Source organism: Stenella coeruleoalba (genome assembly GCF_951394435.1).
Source record: "Stenella coeruleoalba genome assembly, chromosome: 1".
NCBI classification, from domain to species: Eukaryota; Metazoa; Chordata; class Mammalia; order Artiodactyla; family Delphinidae; genus Stenella; species Stenella coeruleoalba.
The window spans coordinates 19,831,868-19,857,925 of record NC_137169.1 but is presented as its reverse complement, the minus strand read 5'-3'; the positions used below and the strand labels follow the sequence as shown (position 1 = coordinate 19,857,925).

The following is a 26,058-nucleotide window of genomic DNA, read 5'->3' as shown; positions in this document are numbered from 1 at the left end:
TATTTGATTTTAGAGATTTTAGAGCAGGGAGGAATCTGAGCGTGGTGGACTGCAAAAACATCTTGATTCTCCACCCTTCCCTGAAGCCATGCCTTTGGCAATGTGACTCAGCAGCTGCTTTCATCAGGAGATGGAGTCCTTCTCCTCATCCCTTGTATCCTGGCTGGCCTTTTAACTGGCTTGGCCAACAGAATGTGAAGGGAGTAACGGTGTGCCTTCTGAGCCTTGGTCTTAAGAGGATATGCATGCTTCCACTTGTTCTTTTAGACCCTTGTCTCTGCCATGAGAAGAAGTTCAGGTCCACACGTAGCAAAGCTAGGTCATCCAACCAAGGCCATCCTAGACCTAAGGGCTCCCAGGTGACTTATCAGCTGACTACAGAGGTATGAGTTAGCCTAGCCAAGACCCACAGACTCATGAGAAATAATAAATGGTTTTGTTTTAAGTCACTAAGTTTCAGGATGGTTTGTTACACAGCAATAGCTAACTGATACATAGAGCTCAGCATTCCAAACAAGTGGGCACCCTGAAGCCCAGAGGGGGAGAGAACTTTCCTAAAACCACATCTGCCAGTGACAAGAATCCACATATGGCAACCACTCACTCAGAGCCCTTCCAACTATACCAAACACTGATCTTTCTTTAAGTACCCATTTCTTTTCATCTTTCTAAGTCAGCAGGCAAAACATATGGATAACAAGTCACAGCTAACATTCACTGAGCATCTGTGCAGGCCAGGCCTTCCACATAAGTCATTGAAGTTAACCGTCACGTTTCTTTGAGGTACCAACCCCATCTTACAGATGAGGAAACCAAGGCTCAGTGAGATGAATTTGTCCAAGGTTAGTAAAGCTGGGAAGTGGCTAGACTCATACCCCAGCTGTCTGACGCAAGCCTGGGGCAGCACACACCATGATTATTCATCTCTGTTCTCTCTCATGCTTAGCCCAGAGTGAGGAATGAACAAAAGTACAGAGTGAATAAATACATTTCAAGAATTCGAAGAAGATAGTGTCTCCCTGCCCCACCCCAAGAAGGGCTGAAATTAAAAAGACTGACAATCTGACAATATTAAGCACCGGTGAGGATGTGGAACAACTGGAACTCTCATGCACTGTCCCCCCAACCGCCAATCTCAGGCTCTCATACTTGAAAGGACATTTACTGTAACCAAGAGGTCAGGGCAGCAACCATGTCTGATTGACTGACACAACTAAAGAGCCTTACAGAGCCCTGGTGAAGTGCATGGGCTTCAGATTCCCATGTTCCTGGGCTCAGGAACATGCAAGTGTCCAAGCCCCAGGTGATGCTGAATGAGTAAGAAATTCACCAGGGACTTTCTTAGATACTTTCCAAGACAGTGGCTCTTTGGTACTGTCTGGGGATTGAACTCCCCACCACCCCAGTTCTAAGATCACATATGCCGTTGTCCAACATTTTACATTTAAAAAATAGTCATATGATTCTTCTTGTTTAATCCTTCTAACCCTAACCCTTTGAGGCTGGCCAGAGTTAGGAAATGGTATCCCCATTTTACAGATGAGGATACTGAGGTCTGAGAGGTAAACTTCTGACCTAGGATCACAGAGTCCTCCTGCCTGACTCAATCCAGTGTTCTTTCTACTATATATCTCATAAATAAGGTGGGGTGGGGAACAGAGAGATGGGGAGAGAGGGGGTTATTACTACAGTGCTCCTGGCACGAAGTTAGGTGCTTTTGCGTGCTACCACCACAGCCGGGTGAGATGGTATTATGCCCATGTTACACATGAGGAAACAAATTCAGGGAAGCTGAATGATTTGCCCAATGTGATGATAATAACAAATGGCAAAGCAAAATTCAAACCCAGGTTTTGAATCTCCACAGCAGTAGGCAGAGACCTACTTTCTAGAAACAGAGTTTATTGGGGTCCCAGTCTGGTGAGTGACAACAAATTAGCAGGATGTGACAATGCATGGTTCAGGCTCCGACTCCTAAAAGCAGCTCTCAGATGGGAGGCTAGAGCTGCTTGAGGCTGGGCAGCATTGGGGAATGTGAGCTAGTCTCTCAAAGGAACCACCTGGAAAGAAATGAACCATTTATGCTATTCCAGTAGGTTTGTTTTTCAAAAACATATACGTTTTGAGGTCAAATAAAATGAGGCTGTCAGTCTGGAGGGATGAAAGGCTGTCTGGAATTACGGCTCCAGAACATCTTGTTATCTCAGGCCATGGTCTTTGGGTTCTGCCCCAAAATACTTATTTCGACTGGAGACCTTCACCTCTTCTGCACTCTGGGGAAAATTCATGTTACTGGTTTTGGGAAACAGGAAGAATCTGAGGTCTGCAGCACAGCTGTCACCAACCCCTGGGACACCTTTTCCATCGACCAAGCTCTGGCCCACCTGTTTACAGCATCCAATGCTTCACAGAGAAATGAACAAAAACAGCTTCTCTATAGTTGGTCTGAGACTTCTGACGTGGTCCATCCCAGTCACCCGCAGATAAGAAGCGGAAGCTGAGAGCCTGCATCGGGGCAGGGGCTGGAGGCCTCTTCCTTTCTGCTCCCAGCGCTTGTTTCCCAACATCTGCCTCTTAACAGTTTGTCGCTGTCTTCCCTGTGAGACACGAGCCATGTCAGACCGGGACCCAGGGCTGGCTTTTCTCTGAAATCTCTAGCATTGAATCCAATACTTGGAGCTCTGTAGGAGTTCCACAATGGCTCGTTGAATAAACCAATGAATGAATGAATGGTACGTCCTGTCCTGTGACTGCTTCCCTGTACCAGGGGCCTGGCTGGTGATGACGACTGTGATGATAATGATAAGGAGGGAGAGGCGAAGTTGTCGTTCAAGGTTACAGCAAAGTTTTGGGCAGGGAGAAGGGATGCTGACCTTCCCAACCTCAAAGACTGCAGTAGTTTTTCCCAGTTGGCCCACACCCTTTTGAAGCCCCCCAAATGCATTTTCTTCCCCAGATCAAGTTACTGCAGAGGCAAACCAATTCTCTGGTTAAGTAAAATGAACGTGAGCAGATTATCTATTGATTGTCATCCTCCCATGTTTTACGGATAAAGACCCCCTACCTGGACTCTGCATGGAGCACTGATAGGCCAACTGGATATGTGATGGGAGGTCCAGAGGCCAGAGCCTTGAATGGGCTGATTTTAGCGCTTCAGAAATCTCTGCTGCGTGTGATGGCTTTCTACATTGGCATTTCCGCTCCCTGGGTTTTAAAGAATGAGAAATCTGTGGCTGATCACATATTCAGCAACCAAATGCACTTATTCGAAGACCTAAATTGCAGAAATAACTCGCGTGATTAGTTGAATGAATATGAGTCAGATCATCAGGCTCAATCTATGGATATATCAGGAAGAGATAACTGGGCCCAGTGGAGGGCAAGCCCTCCCCATCAGTCTCTTCTGCTGGGCCAAGACACACTTTCCCTGCGAGGTGGCCAAGGTGGAATCCTTGAGCCTCTGCTCCTCAGAGACGCTCTGCCTTGTTCTGCTTATGTACCAGGCCCAGCCACACCCCAAGCCCCAGCTCCAAGGCAGAGCTTCAAGTTCCAAGGCAGCTGGACCTCTGATTATTCCCAAAGGGCAGATCCACTGACGATGAGCTAGCCCCAGTGAGGGACATGAGAAGAGGGCCCTGGCCTCACTCCGGGCCCAGAAGCCTGTCCTCCTAGTGCTCACTGGTGAGTTCCTGCAAAACAGGCCTTCCCTTCTAGGCTCTGGACTTGGATTTGCCCAGTCCAGCAGCATTCTCACCAAGCAAATCTCCATATCCCTTGCGCATGCCTGACTCTCCCAGAGTGGCCTCCCAGGACTCCCCCAGCCAAAGCCCGGGTCCCACATGGAACCTGCTCCAGGAGGAGCACAGAGCCTCTAAGCACAGCACATGCTCAGCCCGGCCATACCTCAGCCCAGCCTGCAGGCCGGCCAACCCTGCTGAGTTGTGCAGAGACCTCACAGCTTCCCTAAAGTGGGCCTCCAGTCACCTCATCTTCCTTGCTCTGGATGGCTCCCAAGAAGCTACCTCCCAGGGACAGAGAACCACATCTACATCATAGTGGCATGACACAGACACCACCAATTCTTCCTTTCCTGTTCCTATTATGCAATTGTGGGTGTGACAGGACTCCGAGAGGCCAGGCCTCAAGTATGGCAGTCACAGAGTAAAGAGCTGGAGGAGACAAAGTAGGGAACAGGTACCTTTAAACCATTCAGTGGAAGGCCATGCAGACTTAAACTTTTCCATGAAAAGGAAAAGGATCAAAGAGCTTGGGTTCTAATCCTGGCTCTGCAGTTTGCCAGCTGTGTGACCCTGGCCAAAGCACATAACCACTCTGGGCCTCAGTGTCCTCATCTGTAAAATGTAGATATTTCTGTAGAGAATTATTTGTAGGATTCAATAAATAACATATTTAAAGCACTCAGTAGAGTGGCATGTGGTAAACAGTTGAACATGTTAGCTAGTCCTGTACTAAAAACTTATCTTAAGAAAACATTAGGACAAGTATGCAAAGATTAGGGAACTGAATTAGAAAGATTCTAGAATGGCAAAAAAAAAAAAAAAAAATCAGAAATAACCTAAATGTAAAGTAATAGGATAAGAAAAAAATATACAAAATGTATGTTATATATATAATGTGTGTGAACATACACATTATATATATATATATATACACGTGTGTATATGTACATATATACACATATAGTCTGTCCATACAATAGACTACGACGTAGCCATTAAATACGACAATAGTTGTTTAGTGTTTAACAGCTTGAAAAGGTGACCACAAAATGCTGTTAAGTGAAAAAGCAGGTCACAAGACAGTATTTATCATATGATTCCATTTATTTAAAAATACATATTTATCTCTATTCATTTATATGGGGACATAACTGGAGAGACACACAAAACTATGGGTCACCTCTGAGTGATGGAACTTCGGGAGCCTTTCTTTCTGGTTCTTATTTGGAATTTCTAATTTCCCTACAATGGGCACATACTACATTTATTTATTTATTTATTTAAAGGGAAAAAAAGATGGAGTAATTTTAAGGGTAGAAAAGGATTTTCATACTCAGATAATTCCAACACGGATAAAAGGATTTGTTCAAACTTCATTACTCTCCAGCTGAGAAGAGGCATGAAGAATGACAGCCTTAAGAGAGAAAATCCCACGTTTCAAGGTTTAGTGTCTGAGAAGAGTAGCTTAAAAATGAGAGTGTCTCCGGCCATCCTTATACGTCCTTCCCCATCGCTCCGTCCCTTGGGACACCAACCTTGAAAGTCAGCAACAAACCGGACACAGAATATGCCTCCCTGGCCAGGAACACAGAATCAGAGTATCAGAATGACAACGAATTTCTATTTTACCTTGCAAAGAGACGCTTCTCTCTGAGATGGGAAAATCTGGGGCACAAATCAGCTCTCTGGAAGGAGACATTTTCACAGGATCAGCTGGAGGTCGGGGGAAACTGCAAAGTCTAAACATTCATGTCATAACTTTGTCAGCTGTGTTGAAGTTGACAAGATGCTTACCCAGCACCTCAAGTCATACGCCAAATTGAAGTGGTTAAATGCGTAAGCTATAATAACCACTGAGATTCTACAGCAAGCCTGTGCCCAGCAGCCTGCCGGCCTCTGCTCTCCACACGGGGGGGCTGCACGGTGCCACTGCCCATGATCGGGTCTCAGGACAGGAGCAACTGGTTTGCTCACCTGCCCATTTCCAGCATCTGTATTGCGGCCCAGTGCTGGCACTGGATGTAAGGGTCAGTCAGAAGCTGTGCCTACCTTGAGGAAGCAGGTTATACTATAGAGCGTGTTCTTCAAAGAGAAAAACACAAATCCAATTTATTTCACAAAGGGAACATCTGGGGTTGGAGGCAAGAAGGAAGATAAAAGGGATGGATGGAGAGAGGCTGTCCTGCTACTCAGCCCTGGGAGAGAGACAGGGCCAAGGTCTCCTAGTGTCCTGGCTGGTTCCGACCATCAGAGAAGGGAGTGGAGATGTGGCGAAGGGGCAAGGAGCCGGGTCAGTGTGCCAGGCAGGGGTCTGCGGGGGGCTGGGCAGTGGGATGAACTCCAGTGGGGGAAGATGGGGCCCCACCAGTGCCCAAAGAGATGGACTCTTTGTGATGATAAAGCTCCTTTGAGGTTTTTCTTATCAAAAGCAGCCAAAATCCTCTCCCCGGCTCCACAGGAATGTGGGGCTGACATCCATCCACACCCCCAGCCCCTTCTCAACCACACTTCAGAAACAGTTCAAAGTTACACGGAGAATATCCTGTTACCTGGGGGTAGGATTAGTTCCCAAGTACCATGTGGCCAGAAGGGACCCCCTTTTCACAACTGCTTTGCCTACCATTTGCAAATGCCATGCTCACTGAACATCTGCTGGATGAAACCCCTAGATGTGCTGGACCCACTCACACCATATGGCTGCTCTCCAGGCCACCACAGCCTTCCTGCTGAACTGGGGGCTGGCCTGCCACATCCAATAAAGCGAGACCCCCCACCCAGGTGACAGACTCAGCATTCACAGTGGCGCAGGGGGCTCGCCCTTGCCAATGGCGCCACCTGGGCTAATGGGTCCGCAGGAGGGGGACTGATCACTTCAGGAACAATGTCCTTTAGGCCCAGGAAGGTCCTGTGGTTCCTAACCCGGCTCGTGTATCAGAACCACCAGTGGAGATTCTACTCTTAACACAGGTCCCTGGGCCAGATCCAGACCCACTGAATCAGAATTTCTGGGGATAGAGCCCAGAAGTCTATGCTGCAAAAGCCTACGGGTAATTCTGATGCTTTTCCCTGGTTAAGAGCTACACGTTGGCCCACACTACTCATTTCATAGATAGCAAGACTGCCAGGGAGAGGGGAGAAAGTGTGTCGTCCAAGGTCGCACAGACAATCACTGGCAGAGCAGGGAGAGGACCCAACCCTCCTGCTTCCCTGGGCAGCTCTGACCATATTAATGGTAAAGATGATGATGATGATAACAGCAGCTACTGTTTATTGGTCCTGCCCTGAGCCCTTCACACGTATTAACTAACGGAATGCTCACAACCACCACTCTATGAGGTACACGCTATTATTCTTGTTTTTTCTAGGAGAGAAAACTGTGGCACAGAGAGGTTAATTTAATCACCCAAGGTCACACAGCCAGAAAATGGTGACCAGGCAGCTTGGTGCCAAACCTGTGCTCCCAACCAGTTGGTGTAACTGCCTTAAATCACCAGGATCCTGTCTCAGGTTTTGCTTCCTCCCCAGCCATCGTGTTGAGCTTCAGGCTCTGGGATGTTTTGGGGGCTGGTCTCTGTGGAGCTACCCAGCTTTGCACCCTGAAGGGGGAGGCAGAGTCACATCCCCCACCCTGGGAATGTGGGGGAGCCCAGAGAGGCTGTCTCGCTCGCCAAGGGATTTGCTTCTGCACTTACATCTGGGGCTGAGTGTGCCTCATGTCCCAGGAATTCAAGGCCTTTCAGATGAAGGCACGTCCCCAGTGGAAAGAAGGACCCCGCTGTGGATTTGGGCAAGAACGGGAGAGGCGCTTTCCCCAGTGCAGCCCCTGTGTGACATCTTCTCAGACGGTGGTGAGTGTCGTGCGATAGTCTCGCCCGAGGTGTTCGGGATCTTGTCCTCCTTGGTTTGGGGAAGACAAGGAATCACTTTGGCTGCACTTTTACAGCCTAATGCAGGGAAGAGGGATGCGATGGACCAGGGCCGAGCCGTGTCAACAGAACGTCACAACCTCCTTTTAATCAATAAACACACACAGACCCTTCTTTGCCCTTCACCGTTACCTCTGGACACCCCAAAGGGCCCTCTGGGCCTGATGACATGCTGGTGTCACACAAGGCAGGTGACGCAGGGATTCCTGGCCTGTGGGGGCCTCACAGTCCCTGGGGCAGAGGAAACAGGACATGGGGTCTTCGGAGGCAGACAAGCCTGCGTTGGAACCGCCGCTCTGCCTCTTTGCAGGCTTGGGTTAGTTATTCCTCTCAGAGCCTCAGTTTCCTCATCACACTGACACCACTTCAAAGAGGCACCGTAAGGGAAAACGAAACTCCCAAGAAGGTGGGCACCCGCAGCAAGGCCCTGCCGGCCCAGCTGTAACAAGAGACAGAAAACCCAAGTTGTTGGTAGGGTTACTGCCAGCTTTCCTGACAACAACGAGAAGGAAGGGGATCCTTCCCGACAAGTCAGCAGTTGCAGGCTTTCGGAACCCTCGCCTGGTGAGGAAGACAAGGATGCAGGGCTGCTTATGACTTTCATGGGCCCTACCTTTGTAAAAAATATTAAAAACGCTCTTTTACAATTGCGTTGGTATAAAGAAGCTGGATTCATTATTTTATATTCATTATTATTTTCATATTTTTCTTCTGATTTTAAAAGAAATTAAAATTAAAATACTTTTGTGAGGGAATTCCCTGGCCATCCAGTGGTTAGGACTCGGCGCTTTCGCTGCGGGGTGGGGGTGGGGGTGGGGTCAGGGTTCAATCCCTGGTTGGGGAATTAAGATCCTGCATGCCGCGTGGTGCAGCCAAAAATAAATAAATAAAATAAAATACTTTTGTAAGCCCGAGGCACTGTGTGTAAGGGAGAGGTTCGGCCCTGTGCAGGGAGTGCCTGGCTGGCTGCTGGCTGCTCAGACGAGGTTTCTTCCCTTCAAGGCTGCAGCCCTCCCCTCCCCTCCCCCGCCACCTGCCACCAACCACCCTCCCCTCTCTGAGCACCAGCACTCCACCCAGCAGGACCACCTAAGCTTGGTCTGAGCTGTTCCCCTGTCTGTAACAGAGACTTCATGGGTGTCTGTCAAAACCTACCCCCTGAGCAGCTCTGGGGTAGGATCCAGCCCCTCCCATAAGACTCCTCTCCAATGGCGCCGTCTTTGTGATTCCCCAGCAATGAAACGTGGGGAACTTTGCGAAAACTTTTCTTGCTCGGCACCTCTTGGTAGATGCTGACACTCTCTTGCAGCCGTGCCGCTCGGGCACCCGTTCTGTCTGACCCACAGGCAGACTTCACTCGTCTTTTCTCCGATGAGCTCACCGCGTCTTGTTCTTTTCTGCACCCTCTTTCCCTGCTCCAGATCCAGCTCAGAACCTGCCACATAGTAAGTACTCAAGGAGAAGTTGCAGGATTGAATGAAAACTCTCCATGTCCCCATGTGCTATCAGCTACTTGCTGCAAAACAACATGCAGATGCATTTCTGGGCAACTGCTATTTCGGGAACAGGGTCATCTGGGGAGTCGAGCCCTGGCTGCTGGAAGTAAGAAACCGGCAGAGGGCTTCCGGCACGGCAGCTCCCTCCCTGTCCTAATCATTGGCTTGGCCTTCGGTGGGATTAGACAACAGCAATTATCCCCACATGGTCTATTCCCAGAATTCAAAGTTATTGGGGGAGAAAATGCAATTGTGCTTTATCCAGCCATTAAAACAAAACAAAACAAAAGAAAACAAGAGCAGTGGATTTTAAACCGCCTTTCAGACTTGATGAAAAAACAGACTTGAGTATTAGCCCCAAATTGTGCTGACAACACACTTCCGGGTCTCTTTGTCTTCCTCCAGGCTCTCTTCAGAATTTTTCAACAATTCCTATTGATCGCTGCATGGTTCTCATGCCGACCATTTATGCTTGGGAGAGCAGCCGTCTGTGGAGCAGAGAACCAAGCTGCCTGCCTCAGAAGCCCCTGGCGGGGGGATGTGAAGTCTTGGCCCCCACCTTCCAGAGGAGTGGCCACCACAGCCAGTGCAGCACCTCTGCCTCCATCGCTGAGCCAGTGGCCCACTCGGCCGCACCAGGCTTTCATCAGCCAGGGTGAAACACACCCCAGAGTGGCCCAATCACCTACTCTTTAGGGCCTAGAAGTAACATGAGAGCCCATATGCCAGACGCCCACGTCGTATGGTGGGGAAATGAGCTCACAGACGGAACAGGCCTTGCCTGGGTCACAGAGCAGAAGCCATTAGAAGCCTCCTGGCTCTTGGGGTCTGGGGTGGGGAGAAAACACTGGGGAGCATTCACAGGTCCCCTTAATATGCCAGCTGCTCACAGATGGTCTCTCACTATGCCCTCATCCTCTCTAGTCACACTGAACACCTTTTAGACCCCAAGGAGCCACAGTTGTGCTCAGTCTCCCCTTCGAGGCCTTTGCACACGTGTTTCTGTGCCCGTGATCCCTCTCTTATGCTTCTTCATTCATGCTTCAGGCCTCAGTTGAGGCCATCTCCCCCAGGAAATCTTTCTGAAGCCCATCCCTCCAAGGATGAGTCAAGGAGCCCTTGGTGTGAGCTTGTACCTCATGGCATTCATACTGCCTTAATTGAAACTACAAGTTCATGCCTACGTCTCCTCACTAGCCTGGGACATCCACGTGGGTGTCCATCTTGGTCCCTGCTGTTTCCCGTGTCTCGAGCAGGGTCTAGTGGCACACAGTAGGCACTGAATGATCACTGGCAGATAAAGAAATGGTGGGATCATCTCCTGTGATCCCAATGACAACCTGTGAGAAGGTGTCATCATCCCCATTCCACAGGAGAGAAAACTGAGGCTCAGAAAAGGAAATGGGACACCTACCCAGTGGGTTAGTGGTGGAGCCAGGGTTTGGACAACTCAAGTCTTCTGACTCCAAGGTCAACATTTTCTCTATTAAGACCCCTTTCCTAGCCTAGTAGCTGAACTAAAGAAGCTCCAGTTCATGCCATCTGTGCCCATGTGTCACAGCTGGGTGGGCTGGTGAGACAGTGTGGGGAGGGGGTGGTGAAGGAAGCCTCGGCCGACTGTTCCTTCTGCTGCAAGGGGCACTTGAGGCAGCTGGCCTGAGAGCCCCGATTCACCCGCAAGTCAAGGCAGGAAGAGCAGGGGCCCTGCCCTCTCCAGAGCACAGCTGAAGCAGTCACTAAATGTTAAACTAAGAGACAAACAAAAACTGTTTATAGCAGCTTTACTCATAATTACCAAATGCTGGGAACAAAAATGTCCAGGAACAGTAGAATGGATACACTTGAAAAAGAATGAACCCTTCATGACCTAATTATGTGAAAGAAAAGTAAACCATAAAAGTACATACAGTACGATATGAAATTTTAAGGCAGACAACACGAATCTAAGGTGATAGAAGTCAGAACAGCAATGGCCCTTGGGGACCAGGAAGGGTCTGGGGGAAGCTTCTGGAGGGTAACAGAAGTGCTCTCTATCTTGATCTGTGGGTGCAGATCAAGGGGTGCATCCACATGTAAAAACTCATTGGGCTGTGCACTTAAGATTTGTGCATTTTACTGTATGTAAGTTATAAATTACATCTCAATTTTTAAAAAGTAATTAAAAAGAAAAAAAAAGAGGCTCACGTCAAAGTACCAGAATTCAAGTCCTGGTTATTAGGCCTTCCTGAGTCCCTGTCCCCCTTGTGCCTCTTTCCCCAGCCTTAGACACTGGACCAGATGGTTTCAAAGAATCCAACTGGCACAGACAGTCTGAGATTCTGCGAATCCACGTACCTATTTGTCACTGAGTTTGCTGGGAAATTTGGCAAGTGCTCGCCATCAGTGCGGTGCGAAGAAAAGAGGGCTGGCTGTCTGCTGTGGGCTCTGCCTTCTTTCCAAGGAAGGAAAGGTCTTTGTAAATTGGGCAGGAACACGTCACCCCCAGGAGGGAATGTCAGTTTCAATATGAATCATTTTATGCATCCCTAGCGACTTGCTCTGGGAATAGATACCCTGACTCACTCACTCCTCCCCAACAGAAGCAAAACTTGCTACTAAAATTTCAGATTTCAAGAGAATCGGCATAGCCCAAATAGCCACTCAGAGGCGGAAAAAAAAAAAAAAAAAAAAGAAAGAAATCAGCCTAGTAACCAACCGAGAATCACAGAGAGGACAGCGAGGGGCCAGGGTGCAAACCTCTTTGTACTGAAGCTGAGACGGGGCCCGGGGCCCAGGGGAGGTCGCCGGCTCCCATGGCTGCTGGCGCCAGGGCTGGGATGGGGACCCGAGGCTCCGAGCCTCGAGTTTTCTTTTTACAACAACCTGCTGCTAGATTTTCTAGAGAAATAAATTATGCTCTGTGCTGGTGGGAAGCCTTTTAAACAAAAAGAAAAAGAAAACAGCTAAGATGCATCTTAATTAGAAACTGCTTGGGAAAAAAACAAACCTTTTCGGGAGGAGGGTGCAGAGCAGCGCGCCCTGAATGGTCGGCAGCCTGAGAGCGTGAAAGTCCAGCAGGCTAATTTAGAGGTGAGCGCTCTGCTTTGCTAATCACCCAGTGTGACCCGAGGGACATCCTGGTCTTTAGAAGGTGGCTGAGGAACCGTGGATGTGTCATTCAAGGCCACAGCGAGGCCCCCATGGAGCTGCAGCATCCGACCAGCAACGGCCAGTCCTATCTGTCCTTCACATGTGTGGGGTCCATATTTTTATGCAATTTCCCTCCTTGTGCCAAAGGCCATCTGCCAGTGACTGGTGCTTCTAATCCATTTCCCCCGTGCTTTGACAGCCTCTGGCCTCCAGATGGAGCAGCCGGGGCTCCCAAGACATGTGACTGCCGGGAAGATCTGCTTGTTGCCCTTAAGCCTGACCCATTCTACCCAAGGAATTGCAACATCGCCACCTCCGAGGAGGCTGATGACAGCTCTTTCTCAAATCTAACTCAGAGCCTGGGTCAGGAATGTGCACCACGGGCCTGCCAGAATCAGGGAGCGACACAACCTGACAACGATTTTCTAAGAACTATGGATATTTGGTGTTTTGTTTTTGTTTTTCAGAAAAGAAAAAAAAAAAAGGAAAAACCTCCAGAAAACAAAACTTATAAGAGCAGATACAGTATTTTCAGCCAGATAAGTCCAAGTGCCCTGTTACCCGATAAGAGAGGAGATAGGAAACGGACTGGGAAGGGTGTGTCTGCACTCAGGGAAGAAACAACCTAATGTTTTATGAAGACTTACTGGGTGCCAGGCACTGTACTGGGGCTACCTAGCCCCGCCTGCCTCCTTTTACAGGTGAGTAAACTGAGGTTCAGAGAACTCTGTGACTTGTCCAATTTAATCAGCTGGTAAACACCAGGGATTTGAACCAGGCACAACTCCAAAGTCAAAACCGCCGCCACCCGGAAACAAACACAGAGAACCGTGGAAACAGCATGGAGACCTGTGGAAACTGGGAAGCAAGTGGTTCTCACAAACTGTCTATCTGCAAAGTATGCAGTTCTCCCGGCAGCCACACTGCAGTGCAGCTCTCCGCCCACAATAAAGACCCGGTAAGATTGGTGTGTGTGTGTCTGTGTAGGAGACTGTGAACGTTTTGCAGAAGGCACTAAGTCACATGCCAAAATGCAATTGTAAAAATGACATCTTGGGGCCTGGATTTATTCCCTCTTCAACATCATATTTGCTCTGTTTACAAGGCAAAGATTATTTTTTTCTCTTCCAAGGCCGAACATTCCCAGCCTGTGATCTGAAAAATCGTGCTGTGTTCATTTTCCCTCTTAACTCACCCAAGGCCATAATCATCCCTTGAGATGGGGATTTGGTTGGGCAGTTCTATCAGGGATTCACCAGGCAGAGGCAGAATCCAGTTTGGGGCTCTCACGGTCACCCTGGGCCAGCTTGGAGCAAAGGGACGGCGCTTCTGGCTATACCAGCACCTCTATCCTCCACAGAGAAGATGCCCAAGATCAGAGCCGCTGACTAAGCAGGACTGCTGCTCTTTCAGGGTCAGTTTGCCGATTCCTAATGCACTTTGTGATGGAGGAGGTCAAAGCAGCTGCAGAGGATGAGAGGAACTGAGCACAGCAGGACCAGGAGGAAGGGCTTAAGGGAAAACAGGGCAGGCAGAGACTGCAGGGGGCAATTCATTCATCTGACAATATTTATCCAGAGCCTACTGTGTGCCACACACTGTTTGTTTTTGTCTCAGGATATAATTATTCTCACAATTATTTTATAACTGATATAATAATAACAGCGGTAGCTTATAGTTAATGAGTGCATATGGGCAAGTCTATTTAAGCATATGGGCAGGTTTTACAAACATCAACTTTATCTACTCCTCACCACTGTCCTCATTGTACAGATGGAGAAACTGAGGTGCAGAGAGTTTAAGAAACTCGCCCAAGGTCACATGACTAGTAAGTGGCAGAGCCGGAATTCAGACTCAGGCTGGTCTGATTCTCAAATCCATGCTCTTCTCAGCTCATTATGCTGACAGCCAACGGCAGGTCTTGTAAGTAGCTGTTTTTAGGTTAATGGCAGAGATTAAATATTTTCCTATGGTGGGAGAAAAGAGGGAAATCTGAATCTTCTTCCCAGGCCCTGAATAGTCAGCTGATGTCCAATAAATCATGATGCCTTCAGATGGGTGGCCGCAGACCCTGACCTGAAATACATGTCTTTCTGGGTTTCTGTGAGGGCACTGGAGTAGAAGATGCAATACCACCAACCCTGAGACCATCCCTCTGCCCCTGCTCCCTTCTCTACAGCCACACACGTGGTCACTGGAGGACAGGGCAGCATGGTGGTCTGTGGATTGGGCTGTGGAGTCCAGCACACCTGTGATTAAGTCTCTGCTTGATAACTGTGTGACTAAGCAAGTCCTAAACCTTGCCAAGTCTCAGTTTCCTCATCTGTGAAATGGGGATAAGGGGGTAATTTATACCTTAGCAGGGCTGTGAGGAGGACACGAGAGAATACAGCTACGGTGCCTGGTATGATGCACGTACAGGAAGCAGGTGGGCTCTTGGCTCCCAAATCATACACCTCCTGAAAGAAAATCTGCTCTTGCTAGAGTTCTGAGAACGTCTAGTTCCTGGTGGTGATCTGGCCAGAACCAGAGGCCTCTGCTTTGACAATCTGGGCTTGGACAATTTGGCTAATCTCAGAGTGCGTGGTGCAAAGAGCACTGGCCTGGGACTAGGCCACCAGGATTCAAATTCCACACCTACAATTAACATGCTGTGTCACCCCGGTTGAGTCCCTTCCCCTCTCTGAGCTTGGTTTCCGCAACTCTAAGATGAGGCAGTTGGACTTGCCACCAAAGGGCCTCTCTGCTGGGGACCTCTCAAGACTGTGCGCCCAGTACCGATTTCCCCAATGCCAAGGGAGAACGGAGCTCTTGTGACCACTCTGAGTTCTTGGGAGGATTAATGTCATTAAGTGCTTTAAGGCTGACAGCTGGCATTGGGTATGAGCTCCCACTATTCTCCTGGAAACCCTTCTGCTGTCAGGAGGCCGATTTATTCCATAGCCTTGAGCCCTAACTTTCCCCTGACTCTTCCCTCTTAAAAATTCCATTGTAAGCTGCTATAAATGAAAGGGTGAGAGGTACACTGACTACCGGTGGGCTGCCCATCCGTGATCTCTGCCACAGGCGCTTGAGGGCTGAGGGGAACAGGGCAGGAGGGATCAGGGCTGGGAAAGCCCTGGAGTCCGCACGTGGGTCCCTGGGTCCAGGAGACTCGGTCATAGCCCAGTCAAAATGGGAGAAGCACACACTGTCCTAAGGGCCTTATGTCATCCTCATAGCAGCTGAACTTGAAGAATGCTTCCTGTGTGCCAGGCCTGAATATAAGCACTTCTCACAAATTAACTCATTTGGTTCTCGAAACAATCCTGCGAGTAGGTATTACTGTTGTCCCCAATTTAAGGCTGGAAACTGAGGCCCAGAAAGGTTAAGAAACTTGCCTAAGGTCACACAGATGGGCAGTGGCAGAGCAGCATGCAAATCCAAGCCCTCTGGCCTCAGAGTCCACGCTCTTCGGCTGGCTTCCCCCAGGTCCTAGGAGCAGCCCCTTTTACAGGTAAGGAAGCTGGGCCTCTGAGTACTGAGCCACTGTGCTTTACGGCATCACCAGCTGCTGCTTTATGGCTGGTTCCTCTACACTGCCCTCCTCGAATGTCTTCTTCAAGTGGCAGACTCACCCCTGTGACTTCACGGTGATGAGAGCATCACCATTGAGTGCCGGCCCTGTGCCCGTGAGGAACAGGCCGCGTCCACTTTGCTGGCAGCCGCTAGGGTCTTGGGGGCATTTTCTGGCAGGACCTGCTGAGCCAGATTGCGGTAAGTAGGAAGAGACTTTAACACTGAATTGCTCAGGACACAAAAACTGGCTTGAGAGGTGCCTCACCCAGAGGTCTTACTTTCAAAGTGAGAACAGATTTGGGGAGGGGCGCACGGGCGGTGGGGAGGGTAAATTCAGTTTGGTGAACTGCCACACGGGGGGAGACCAGGCTCTGCAGCTGATGTCTTCGTTGCATCCCGTGTAAATCCTGCAAAGCCAGGCACCAGTGTGAGCTCGTTACTCTACCCCGTATGCAGCTCTCTTGGCCCCACAGGCCCAGGGAGGAGCCTGTAAGGGCCCGTGGCAGACTGATATGCACCAGGATGCAGGACGCTGCTCAGGGACCCTGAACATCCACTCAGCCAGGCAGGGCAGGGTGGGGACAGCTGCCATCTGACCATGCCCTGCAGGGCCCAGCCTACAGTGAGGTGACTGATGACGGCGGCTGCCACAGCCCAGGAACGAGGCCACCCACAAGCCCGTGTGAGTCCAGCAAAAGAAGCCAGTGGCGTGAGAAGCAGCTTCATTCAGGCCAGTTCAACTCCTATCATCCAGAACAGTCTGGCTTCCAAGCCCCTCATGGGTCCAACCCAAACTAGAACCTCCTCCAGGTTCCTCGAATGCCCCTCAACTCTCCTCCTCTGGGGGTGTTGGCATAAGCATCTGTATCATCAGACCCATTTGTGGCAACAATAAGCATAACTACCAGCTATTAAGATGGTTCTGTGTGTCAGGCAGGCCTTGGGCTGGGGGTATGATGTTTTCATTAGTTCTACTTTACAGAAAACTCAGGCTCAGAGAACACTCAAGGTCACTCAACCAGGAAGGAGTGAAGTCATTTTGAACTTGTTGGGCTCCAGGGACCTAGAGCCACAAGCCAGTGAAGGACTGGTCACATCATTGATCATGATCCCTTCTACGTGCCCCTCATTCTGAGAGCACCTAGACAGACCCCAGAGAGGCTCCGAGGAAGGGTTGCTAGTGTACGTCTCTGCAGAGCTGGTGGAGTTTTCACTGTGTCATTTATCCCTGCATCCCCAGCAGTCAGCACCGGGCATGGCACTACACAAGCAGCTGCTGAATGAAAGTGTAAGAAAATCAAGACTAGCTTCTCCCCGCCCAGTGCCTGGGGCCCTACCCAGGAGCCAGCCTCCCACTGCAGCTCAGTGGCTGGCTACAGAAAGAAGGCCCTGTCTCACTGCCAGGACTGCTGCAGGCGCAGGATGATCGGGTACCCAGGGCCTTAGCCAAGGCCGCTCTTGGGAGACAGGGGACCTCAGAACCCTCCATGGGCTCACCTGGGCAACTGCCGACCCCACTTATTACTGTGGAAATCCTATATCACTCATATATACTTAGCCCTTTGCACGTTCCTGCATGCTCTCATAGCAACCTGAGTGTGCAAGATGAACGAACAGGGGCCCAGAGAGGTCAAGTGACTTGGCCACACAGATAGTTCAGGGCAGAGTGAGGACTCGCTCCCAGGTCTTCTGGTTCAAGGTCCAGGTTTCTTTGCATCATTCCAAGCTGCCCACTCTTCCTGAGGCTCAGTGATGGGAAAGGGGCCAAAGGGTTGAGATTTAAATCACAGGCCCTGAGGAATTTCAGAAAATGGGACTTGGTTTAGCCCAGTTCCTCCCAGCAGTGCTCCCTCTATCCCCGTGGATGGTCACAGCAATAGCTAGGCCCATGCTCCGCAGTTTCAGAGATCAACAGCCTCCCCCCAACCTCCACCAATTCCCTGAATATTTGCACACTGTGTAGAGAGAGAGGATTATGTCCCTCATTTATAGTAGTAGCCAAAGCTCCAACAACTTTGATGAGAGCCACACCAGCCGTCTTTCCCCAGGGCTGATGTGGGTGTTGGGGAAGTCTATGATCTGGACGGGTCAGGCAGCGAGCCTCTGAAACTAGAATCCACACATTTCATATCTGAGGTTAAGGAAACACCTGTCTTCCTCCCCACGAATCAGGAGTCCTCTCTCAGAACCTATCCTAAGACAACGTTTTATGCACAAAGATGATAACTGCCGTGTTTTTTTTTTTTTTTTTTTTTTTTGGCGGTACTTGGGCCTCTCACTGCTGTGGCCTCTCCCATTGCAGAGCACAGGCTCCGGATGCGCAGGCTCAGCGGCCATGGCTCACAGGCCCAGCCGCTCCGCGGCACGTGGGATCCTCCCGGACCGGGGCACGAACCCGTGTCCCCTGCATCGGCAGGCGGACTCTCAACCACTGCGCCACCAGGGAAGCCCTGCCGTGTTATTTTTAATAGTGAAAAATTGGAAAGGACCTTGTCCAACATTAGTGGGATGGTTAAACGAATTATGGCACATCCATGCAATAACTGCAGCCATTAAAAATATTCTTTATGAAAAAATTTACACGAGTTAGGGAAACACATATGATGTAACATTCAGTTAAAAAAAAAAAGAAAAGGAAGAACATAATACTGTATATGGGTGGGGGAAGTGTACTGAAGAAAAGACTGGAAGGAAATAAGACGAGATGTGCACAGAGGCTGCATCTACATGGTAGAACGAGTTATTTTTGGCCTGCTTTACACTTTCTGATACTTTCTCTTTTCCCCTACATGCCTATGATAAGCAGGGGGGGAAAGCAGCAGCAGCAGCTACCCCAAATCACACCCCCCTACCCAAGGGGAGTGAACTGCCTGAACAGCCAGAAGCGTTGGGATGCTGCCTGGTGACATGGAGGAAGGTAGGTCCTGTGTCCCTTTTCCCGTAACACAAATACTCTGCCCTACGCATGGGGGGCCTTGTAAACCTGCTTTTGAAAATTTTCTGGGGATTTTCATCTGACTTAGCTCTTTGGTTCTTGATGTCAGGAGCCTGTGTCTCTAAGGGGTGGGGAATACAGGTGATGAATTTCTGTTTCCAGCTCCCCAGATAGCTCCTGTCTCACAGGGAAGAAGGAAGCCAGGTGCCTCCAGCATCTTTTCATGTGAAGGGCCTGCAGAGAGGGGCGCTGGTGATTTGTCCGGGAATTACATTTGATATCTAAAGCTGTGCCCACAGTGAGGCACTTTGCAGTCTCTCCAGGTGAGAAGGGCTTTCGAGGCTCTGGCTGAGGAGGATCTCACGGCTGCAAAGGACCGAGATGTTGGCAAGTGTGGCTACAGGTCAGACTCAAGCTGCCAACACACAGCAGCACCCGTGCTGCTCCCTAACTGTGACTGTCCACCAAGCCACCCGGCGAGAGACGCACACCCAAGACCCTAAAGGCAGCGCGTGTGCCCAGCTTATCAGACACATGTTTGGTTTCTCTAGGAAAACACCCAAGATCATTTTACAGCCACTTGGAGGAGCGGATTTAAACCCAATCCTCTGTGTCCTTCAGATCTGCCCACCTTCTCCATGGCAACTAGTGTCCGTCACTCACTGCCCCCACTCACATTTCCAAGTTTGTCTGCTCTGAAAATTAACAACAGGTGCATATAAAGAAGTGTGTGAGGTGAGGGAGAAGCATGTGGGTTCCCCCCAAACCTAGAAGGCTCACAAGCCTAGACAACCCTGGAGGAAGTCAGACTTGGGAGCCCCCAGCTCTGGAGAAACAGGGACATAGCTCAGGAGAGAAAAAGTCAAAAATGAAATTCTGCTCGGCCCCCAGGGGCAGGGGGTCTTCCGACGTCAGCTCACCGAACATGTTGCCCTCGTAGCCGTCTCTTGTGAGGGGCCGGAGCTCGTTTTTCCCCATCGCATAGCGCTTGTAGCTCTGCCAGGCGAACTGCATCATCTGTAAGAAAGAGCAGAAACAGACCCTGAGCGTGGAGATTCCCAATAGCGCGGGCTGGCCACCTGGCCTTGCCCTTTGCAACAGGATTTGAAACCACATTATAAAAACAATCTTCCACGTTGAGAAAGACGACTTCCTCTCACCACTGTTCTATTCATAGTTATGCCTGGAAGGCTGTTCTCCTCCGACAACCCCACACGTCCTGCATCTACCCATAGATTCCTCAGAGAAGGCACAAAAGGCACTAAGTACATTCTAGCCATCCATCAGTGCCAAAGTGAAAAGCCACCTCTTCTGTGAAGCCTTCCCGGACCTAAAGTGACCCTCTGAATGGAAGGAAACAAAACTCAACGAGGGATGCCTGTTAGAATCTAATAGAACCGTCCCTTGAGCTAGGGGTTGTTAACTCCATTTTGTAGATAAGGAGACAGGTCGAGACATGAGGTTACTCGCCCAGGATTACCCAGGGAGTGAGTGAGCATGCTGGGAATTGAACCCATGCCCTCTGGCTCCGAAGCCTTAGGTCTGTCCCCTAAAGTCACTGCTTGAGTCTCTTTGAACTCCTCCTGCACTTGGCTTGACCCAGGCTGGCTCTCCCAGGCCTCCTAGCACCCCAGCCGGTCACTGTTAGTTTTTGTTTTACTGGTTCTGGACCACAAACTCTTTGAAGCCAGAAACTACATTTTCTTTGCCTCGGTTCCCCCAAAGCACCCTGCACACGGCTTGGCAATGAGTATCCGTCAGCTCTGTCACCCAGTGCATGCGTGAGTTCTTACTACATTAAGGCAACCATGTTAGCCCCTCGGCAGCATCACAAGCATACAAGCACCTTTGTCTCCTAACTGCACTTAGCACTGGAGGCTGGAGGAACGCCAGGCAACAATCTGTCCCCAGCCCTGCTCTCCCGCCCCTCCCCAGGGTCTCCCTTTTGCCTCTGATGGCAGGCTGCAGAAGAAGGACAGCAGAGCAGGCCTCTGCGGTGACCATGGGGCTGAGAAGGGAGCCAGCCCAGGCAGCGGAGGCACAGCTGAAGGACAGGCAGGTGGGAGGCAGCCTGGTGTCGTGGAGAGAACTCAGGCTTCGGGGCCGGGAGGCCCAGGTTCTAATCCTAGCCCTGCCACTAGCTCTTTGACTTTGGCAAGCAACTGAATGTCTCCAAGCCTCAGCTGCCTCATCTTTGAGATGGGAATAACAAGGGCTGCTTTGCCACAATCCTGAAAGGTTTAAATGAAAGCAAGTAGCTGGAAATGCCCAGTTTTTGACTTCACACAGCAAGTGATCAACAAACATGAGTCCTCTTTCCTGCTCAGCCTTTAAAATACCCATCTGGTTCTCCAAGCCTCATCCATCCACCCCTCTTTCATCCACCTTATTAGTTCTCAGACTTTGGCGTGCATCAGAATCACCTAGAGAGCTTGTTAAAACAGGCTGTTGGGCCCCATCCTTGAGTTTCTGATCCAGCAGGTCTGGGGTGGGGCCTGACATCCTGTCTTTCTTACACATCCCCACGTGGTCCATGGGCCACATCTGAGAACCAGCAGTCTACTATATGTGTTTATTTCTATTTCCCAGCTCACTTCCAGACACTGTCTGGCACCCTTCTGCTTTTCTCCTTCCATCTCCCAGCCCACCTTCCTGCCTCAGCACTGTCTTTCTGGACATCGCCACCTGCGTTCTCCATGCTCTGCCACTCCTGGTGCCAAGGTCTAGCAGCCATCTCTTCCAGGCACACCTGGACAGTAACCATTGCCATGCTCACCCCTGGGGCCAAAACACACAGACCAGGAGGGCAGACCTGACAGGTCTGTGTCCTGGGCTCTCCGTGAAATGGCAGAATAATCTAGTACCATCTCTCCACTTCATAGATGATGAAACTGAGGCTCAGAGATGGAAGGTGGTCAGGGTGGCACAGCCAGCAGGGCTGGAATACAGCTCTTTCAACTCCCAGGCCAGCAGACCCCACCCCCATGCTTGGCCTGATGTGTGGCTTCCCAGGAGACACACATGCAAATGTCACGGTACTGCGTGCCAAGCACTTGACACAGGTTTTGAGCACTGGTTCCATTCCTTGGTTATTTTCTACTTATCTTGAATTGGCAATAAGGGAAACTAATTGCTGGGTATGAGCGCTTAAGGGAGACTGGCCTCCTCCCTCAGTCTCTCTTATTCTGGGGGGGCGGGCCTCGATTAAGTCAGTGTGAGGGGAGGGAGGGGTAGGGGATGGGTAGGGGAGCAGCAGGAGGCTGTTAAAACAGAAATGGCAGCAGGAAAGCAGGAGCAGAGGTCTGGAGGGGGAGGACTGCACCCTACCCCCAAACCCCACCTGCTTGAGAGAGAGAAGTGGGTGTGCAGGAGTAATTAAGAGAACCATGGGTATCTACATGTTCTCAAAGGAGCTGTCACTGCAGGGACGTGGGGATGTTGGAACGTGGCCCGTTCTCACAGTCATCCACATCAACGGAGAGGAAGGAAGGCACAAATAATCCCTGTGTCGCTTGGGACAGGATTCAGAAGGCAATTAGAGCTGCTCTCACACACACACACGTGCACAAGGACCCCCAGACCCTCGAACGCTAATCCTGTGTCTCCCACCTCGGCTCGCAAGCCCAGGCGCTGGATAAGCGGGGATGACGGGGAAAGCCCCCAGCCAGGTGGTCCTTACTTCTCTTCCTAATGCGCCCCAACCTACCAGGTGTCTTAGCCTGTGCTCGGCCGCAGTTTGGGCTGCAGCCACGGTGGACTGCTCCCCCGGACCCCTCCCTCCACTTTCCTGCCAACTGCTTATCTTCCTTCAACTCTCAGCTGAAAGGGTACTTTTGCAGGGAGTCCTCCTCCCCAGCCAGGCCCCCACGACCTCCCCACTTTCCTGATGTCAGGTCCCACAGCAGCCTGCAGTTAAACTCTTATACTCGCGACTATTTGGTCAGTGCCCCCATCCCCTAGTCACTGCTGCGTGCCTGGCAACTCACCAGGGGACTGACACATAATAGGTGCTCATTAAGTATTTGCTCAATGAAAGTAAGAACAAACAAGAAAATTGGCTCTGGAGCTTAACACATGGCTGGGAGACTTGACGTGTGGACCACACACATCACAGGTAAAATAGGTAATGGGTCGGGGGGATGGGGTGGGGGGGCTTCTGAGTAACAGAGGTGCTCAGAAGAAGGCAAGCGCGTGTCTCAAGGGGAGCTTCACGGGCACCCAAGTGTCCTGATGGACAAGTAGGATTGTGAGGGGCACAAGAAGAGGGTGACCTACAGAAAGGCTAATCTCACTCTGGAACTGGTGATATGTGCCTTGGGCAGCCCCTGGACTTGCCTTTAGAGACGGACAGTCCCTGGCTTCATGTTTAGGCAGTTCTAAGGCTTCAAAGAACTCAGGCCACCTCCTGCCCCATGCAAGTTCCTTAAAAAGACTAAGTAATCTCTCTTTGAGCACCCCCAGCGACAGGGTGCTTACCTCCTTAGCAGGCAGCTCATTCAATTGCAGAGTTTCACAAAGTTCTTTCTTAATCAATCTAAACCTGCTTTTCCCTACGGGCCATGGGGCAGACAGCTCGTATGCTCCCACCACAGCCCTTCATCCAGGGGGAGCCAACTCTCAAGTCACCTTAGGCTGCCTGTTGGCCGGCTGAACAGCCCGGCTCCTTCGACAGGTCGCCCGATGGCAGAGCTCTAAATCCCCTGAAACTGCAGATACACATCACAACGTTTTTCCAGGGTGCCCAGACTTCGTCACCCATTTGTTACGGTTGGCTTTTGGTAATAAGCAGAAACCGAAGTGCAAACTCTCCCTGGTTACATCTGGACCAGACCCTGTGGGTGTGGACTTGCCATTTGTCCCTAACAACTGCATCTCACTGGACTCTCCATACTCATTCCGTGCTGTCAGGATCTTTCTGGAACCAGATCTTATCATTCACTGTGTGTGTGTCTGTGTGTTTTGGGTATTCTGCCTGCTTTCATGGGACCGCCATCTGTGTCTCCCCCAAGTTTTAGAGAGAAACATTAAATGGCTGGGCTGAGGACAGAGTTGGGGAAACAGCAGCAGGGGCCCCTCACCTGGCTCCAGCACTGCTCTTTGAGTGTCATCTGTCAACAAGTGAGGAATCTTCCAGGTAATCAGTCCAAGCCCTGTGTCTCCATTTTTGTATACGAAGATACTATGAAGGACAGGACTGAAATATAGAAGCACTCTGCCCCCCGTACAGCGAGTACAGAGAAAACAGATGCTTTTTTTTTCTTTTAAGAAAAATCAGGGGTTAGACTGGTATGACTTGTTCTTAGAGAACACATTTTGGCTCCTACGGATCCTCATTTTTGGTTCTAAATGCCTGCAAATCACTAACTTAAAAACCTATCCGTCACACCAGATGGCTATAATCAACAAGATGGACAATAACAAGTGTGGGCCAGGCTGTGGAGAAGTGGAAACCCTCATCAATTGCGGGTGGAAATGAAAATGGTGCAGTTGCTTTGGAAAACACTGTGGCATAAAAAGTTAAATATGGAGTTACGATGTGACCCAGCAATTCCACTCCTGGGTGTAGACTCGTGCAGAACAGAGTTAACACAGTAGGCCTGAGACTTCTATCCCTAGAAAGGCTCTGCTTGCAGATTTGGCCCTTGGCCGGTGCCTGGGAACTTGGATTTAGTGAGTGTTCTCACCATTCTCTGATGGGTAAGGGTGGTTTACTGCACTGAGACTGTACAAACAATGTGGTGTATGCTGAACACCTGCCTTCCTTCCGGGGGTCTGGAATTTCGGTACATGTTAGGCCGAGGGTACTTACGTGACCAGCCCCCAGTAAAAACCTTGGGCACTGAGTCTCTAATGAACTTCCTGGTGGATGGCGTCTCACACGTGTCATCACGACTCAGTGCTGAAGGAATGGAGTGTGTCCTGGGTGACTCCACCCAGAGAGGACTCTTGCGTGCCGGGTCTGGTTTCCCCAGGGCTTCCCTGTATGCACATTTCCCCTTTGATGATTTTGCTTCGTGTCCTTTCACTGTAGTAAATCAGCCAGGAATAGGACTATGTGCCCTCCTGGTGAATCACTGAACCTAGCGGTGGTATTGGGTACCCTGACATACACCCTAGAAAATTAAAAACATATGTCCATACAGAAAGTTGTACACGATGTGCATAGCAGCACTATTTGTAATAGCCCCAAAGTGGAAGCAACCCAAATGTCCCTTGACTGATGAATGAACCAACAACATGTGTAAATAGATACAATGGAGTATTATTTGGCCATAGAAAGGAATGCAGTGCTGATACATGCTCCAACGTGGATGAACCTTGAAAACACTGTGCTTAGTGAAAGAAGCCAGACACGAAAGGCCATACAGCATATGATTCCATGTATATGAAATGTCCAGGACAGGCACACCTATAGACAGGAAGTAGATTAGTAGTCACCAGGGGTGAGGGAAAAAGACAGGGAGAATGATGGCTAATGGGTATGGGGCCTTTTGGGACGATGAAAATGTTCTAAATTGATTGTGATGATGACTGTACAACTCTGGGAATATACTAAAATCCACTGGATTTTACACTTTAAAATGGTGAATTTTATCATATGTGAATTATAACTCAGTAAAGCTGTTATTAATTTATATTTTTAAAAACTATTAATGGGGACAAATAGATATCACATGCCATTTGATATGACACACTAAGAAGAACACACGTCATTTCAGTGGTAATCCTGCCAAGAATGCAAACCTGAACCGAATCATGAGGAAAGATCAGACAAACCCAAACTGAGAGACAGACAACCTACAACGTAAATGGCCTTTACTTTTCAAAAACATCAAGGTCGTGAAAGAAGAGGAAAGACTGAGGAACTGTTCCAGCCTGAAGGAGACTAAAGAGACGTGAACTAAATGTAATACGTGACCTTGGATGCGATCCTGGAGCAGAAATAATAACAACTACTATTATTATTATTACTATAAAGGACAATCATCAAGATAATTGACAAAATGTGAATGGGGTATAGGGATCAGATAGTATTGGTCAACGTTAATTTTCTGGTTTTACTATGGTTATATAGAAAAGTAGAACCAACCTTTTGGAAATACACAATGAAGTATTTAGGGGTAAGAGGCATTATGCTTGCAACTTACTCCCAAATAGTTCAGAAACCTCGTGTGTGTGTGTGTGTGTGTGTATGTGTGTGTGTGTGTAGAAAGAGAGAGAGAAGAGTGTACACAAAGCAAACAGGGTAAAACACTAACATTTGAGGAATCTGG

General features: G+C 49.7%; 1 protein-coding gene across 2 annotated transcripts in view; it reads right to left on the bottom strand.

Moving 5' to 3' along the window:
* The window catches only part of MAN1C1 (mannosidase alpha class 1C member 1), a 132,189-nt gene that overhangs the window by 58,453 nt on the left and 47,678 nt on the right, over positions 1-26,058 (bottom strand). For both annotated transcript variants that reach the window (XM_079933553.1, XM_079933552.1), the window contains exon 2: positions 19,705-19,801. In XM_079933553.1, the coding sequence (XP_079789679.1) occupies positions 19,705-19,801 (97 nt within the window). The remainder of the gene's footprint in view (positions 1-19,704; positions 19,802-26,058) is intronic.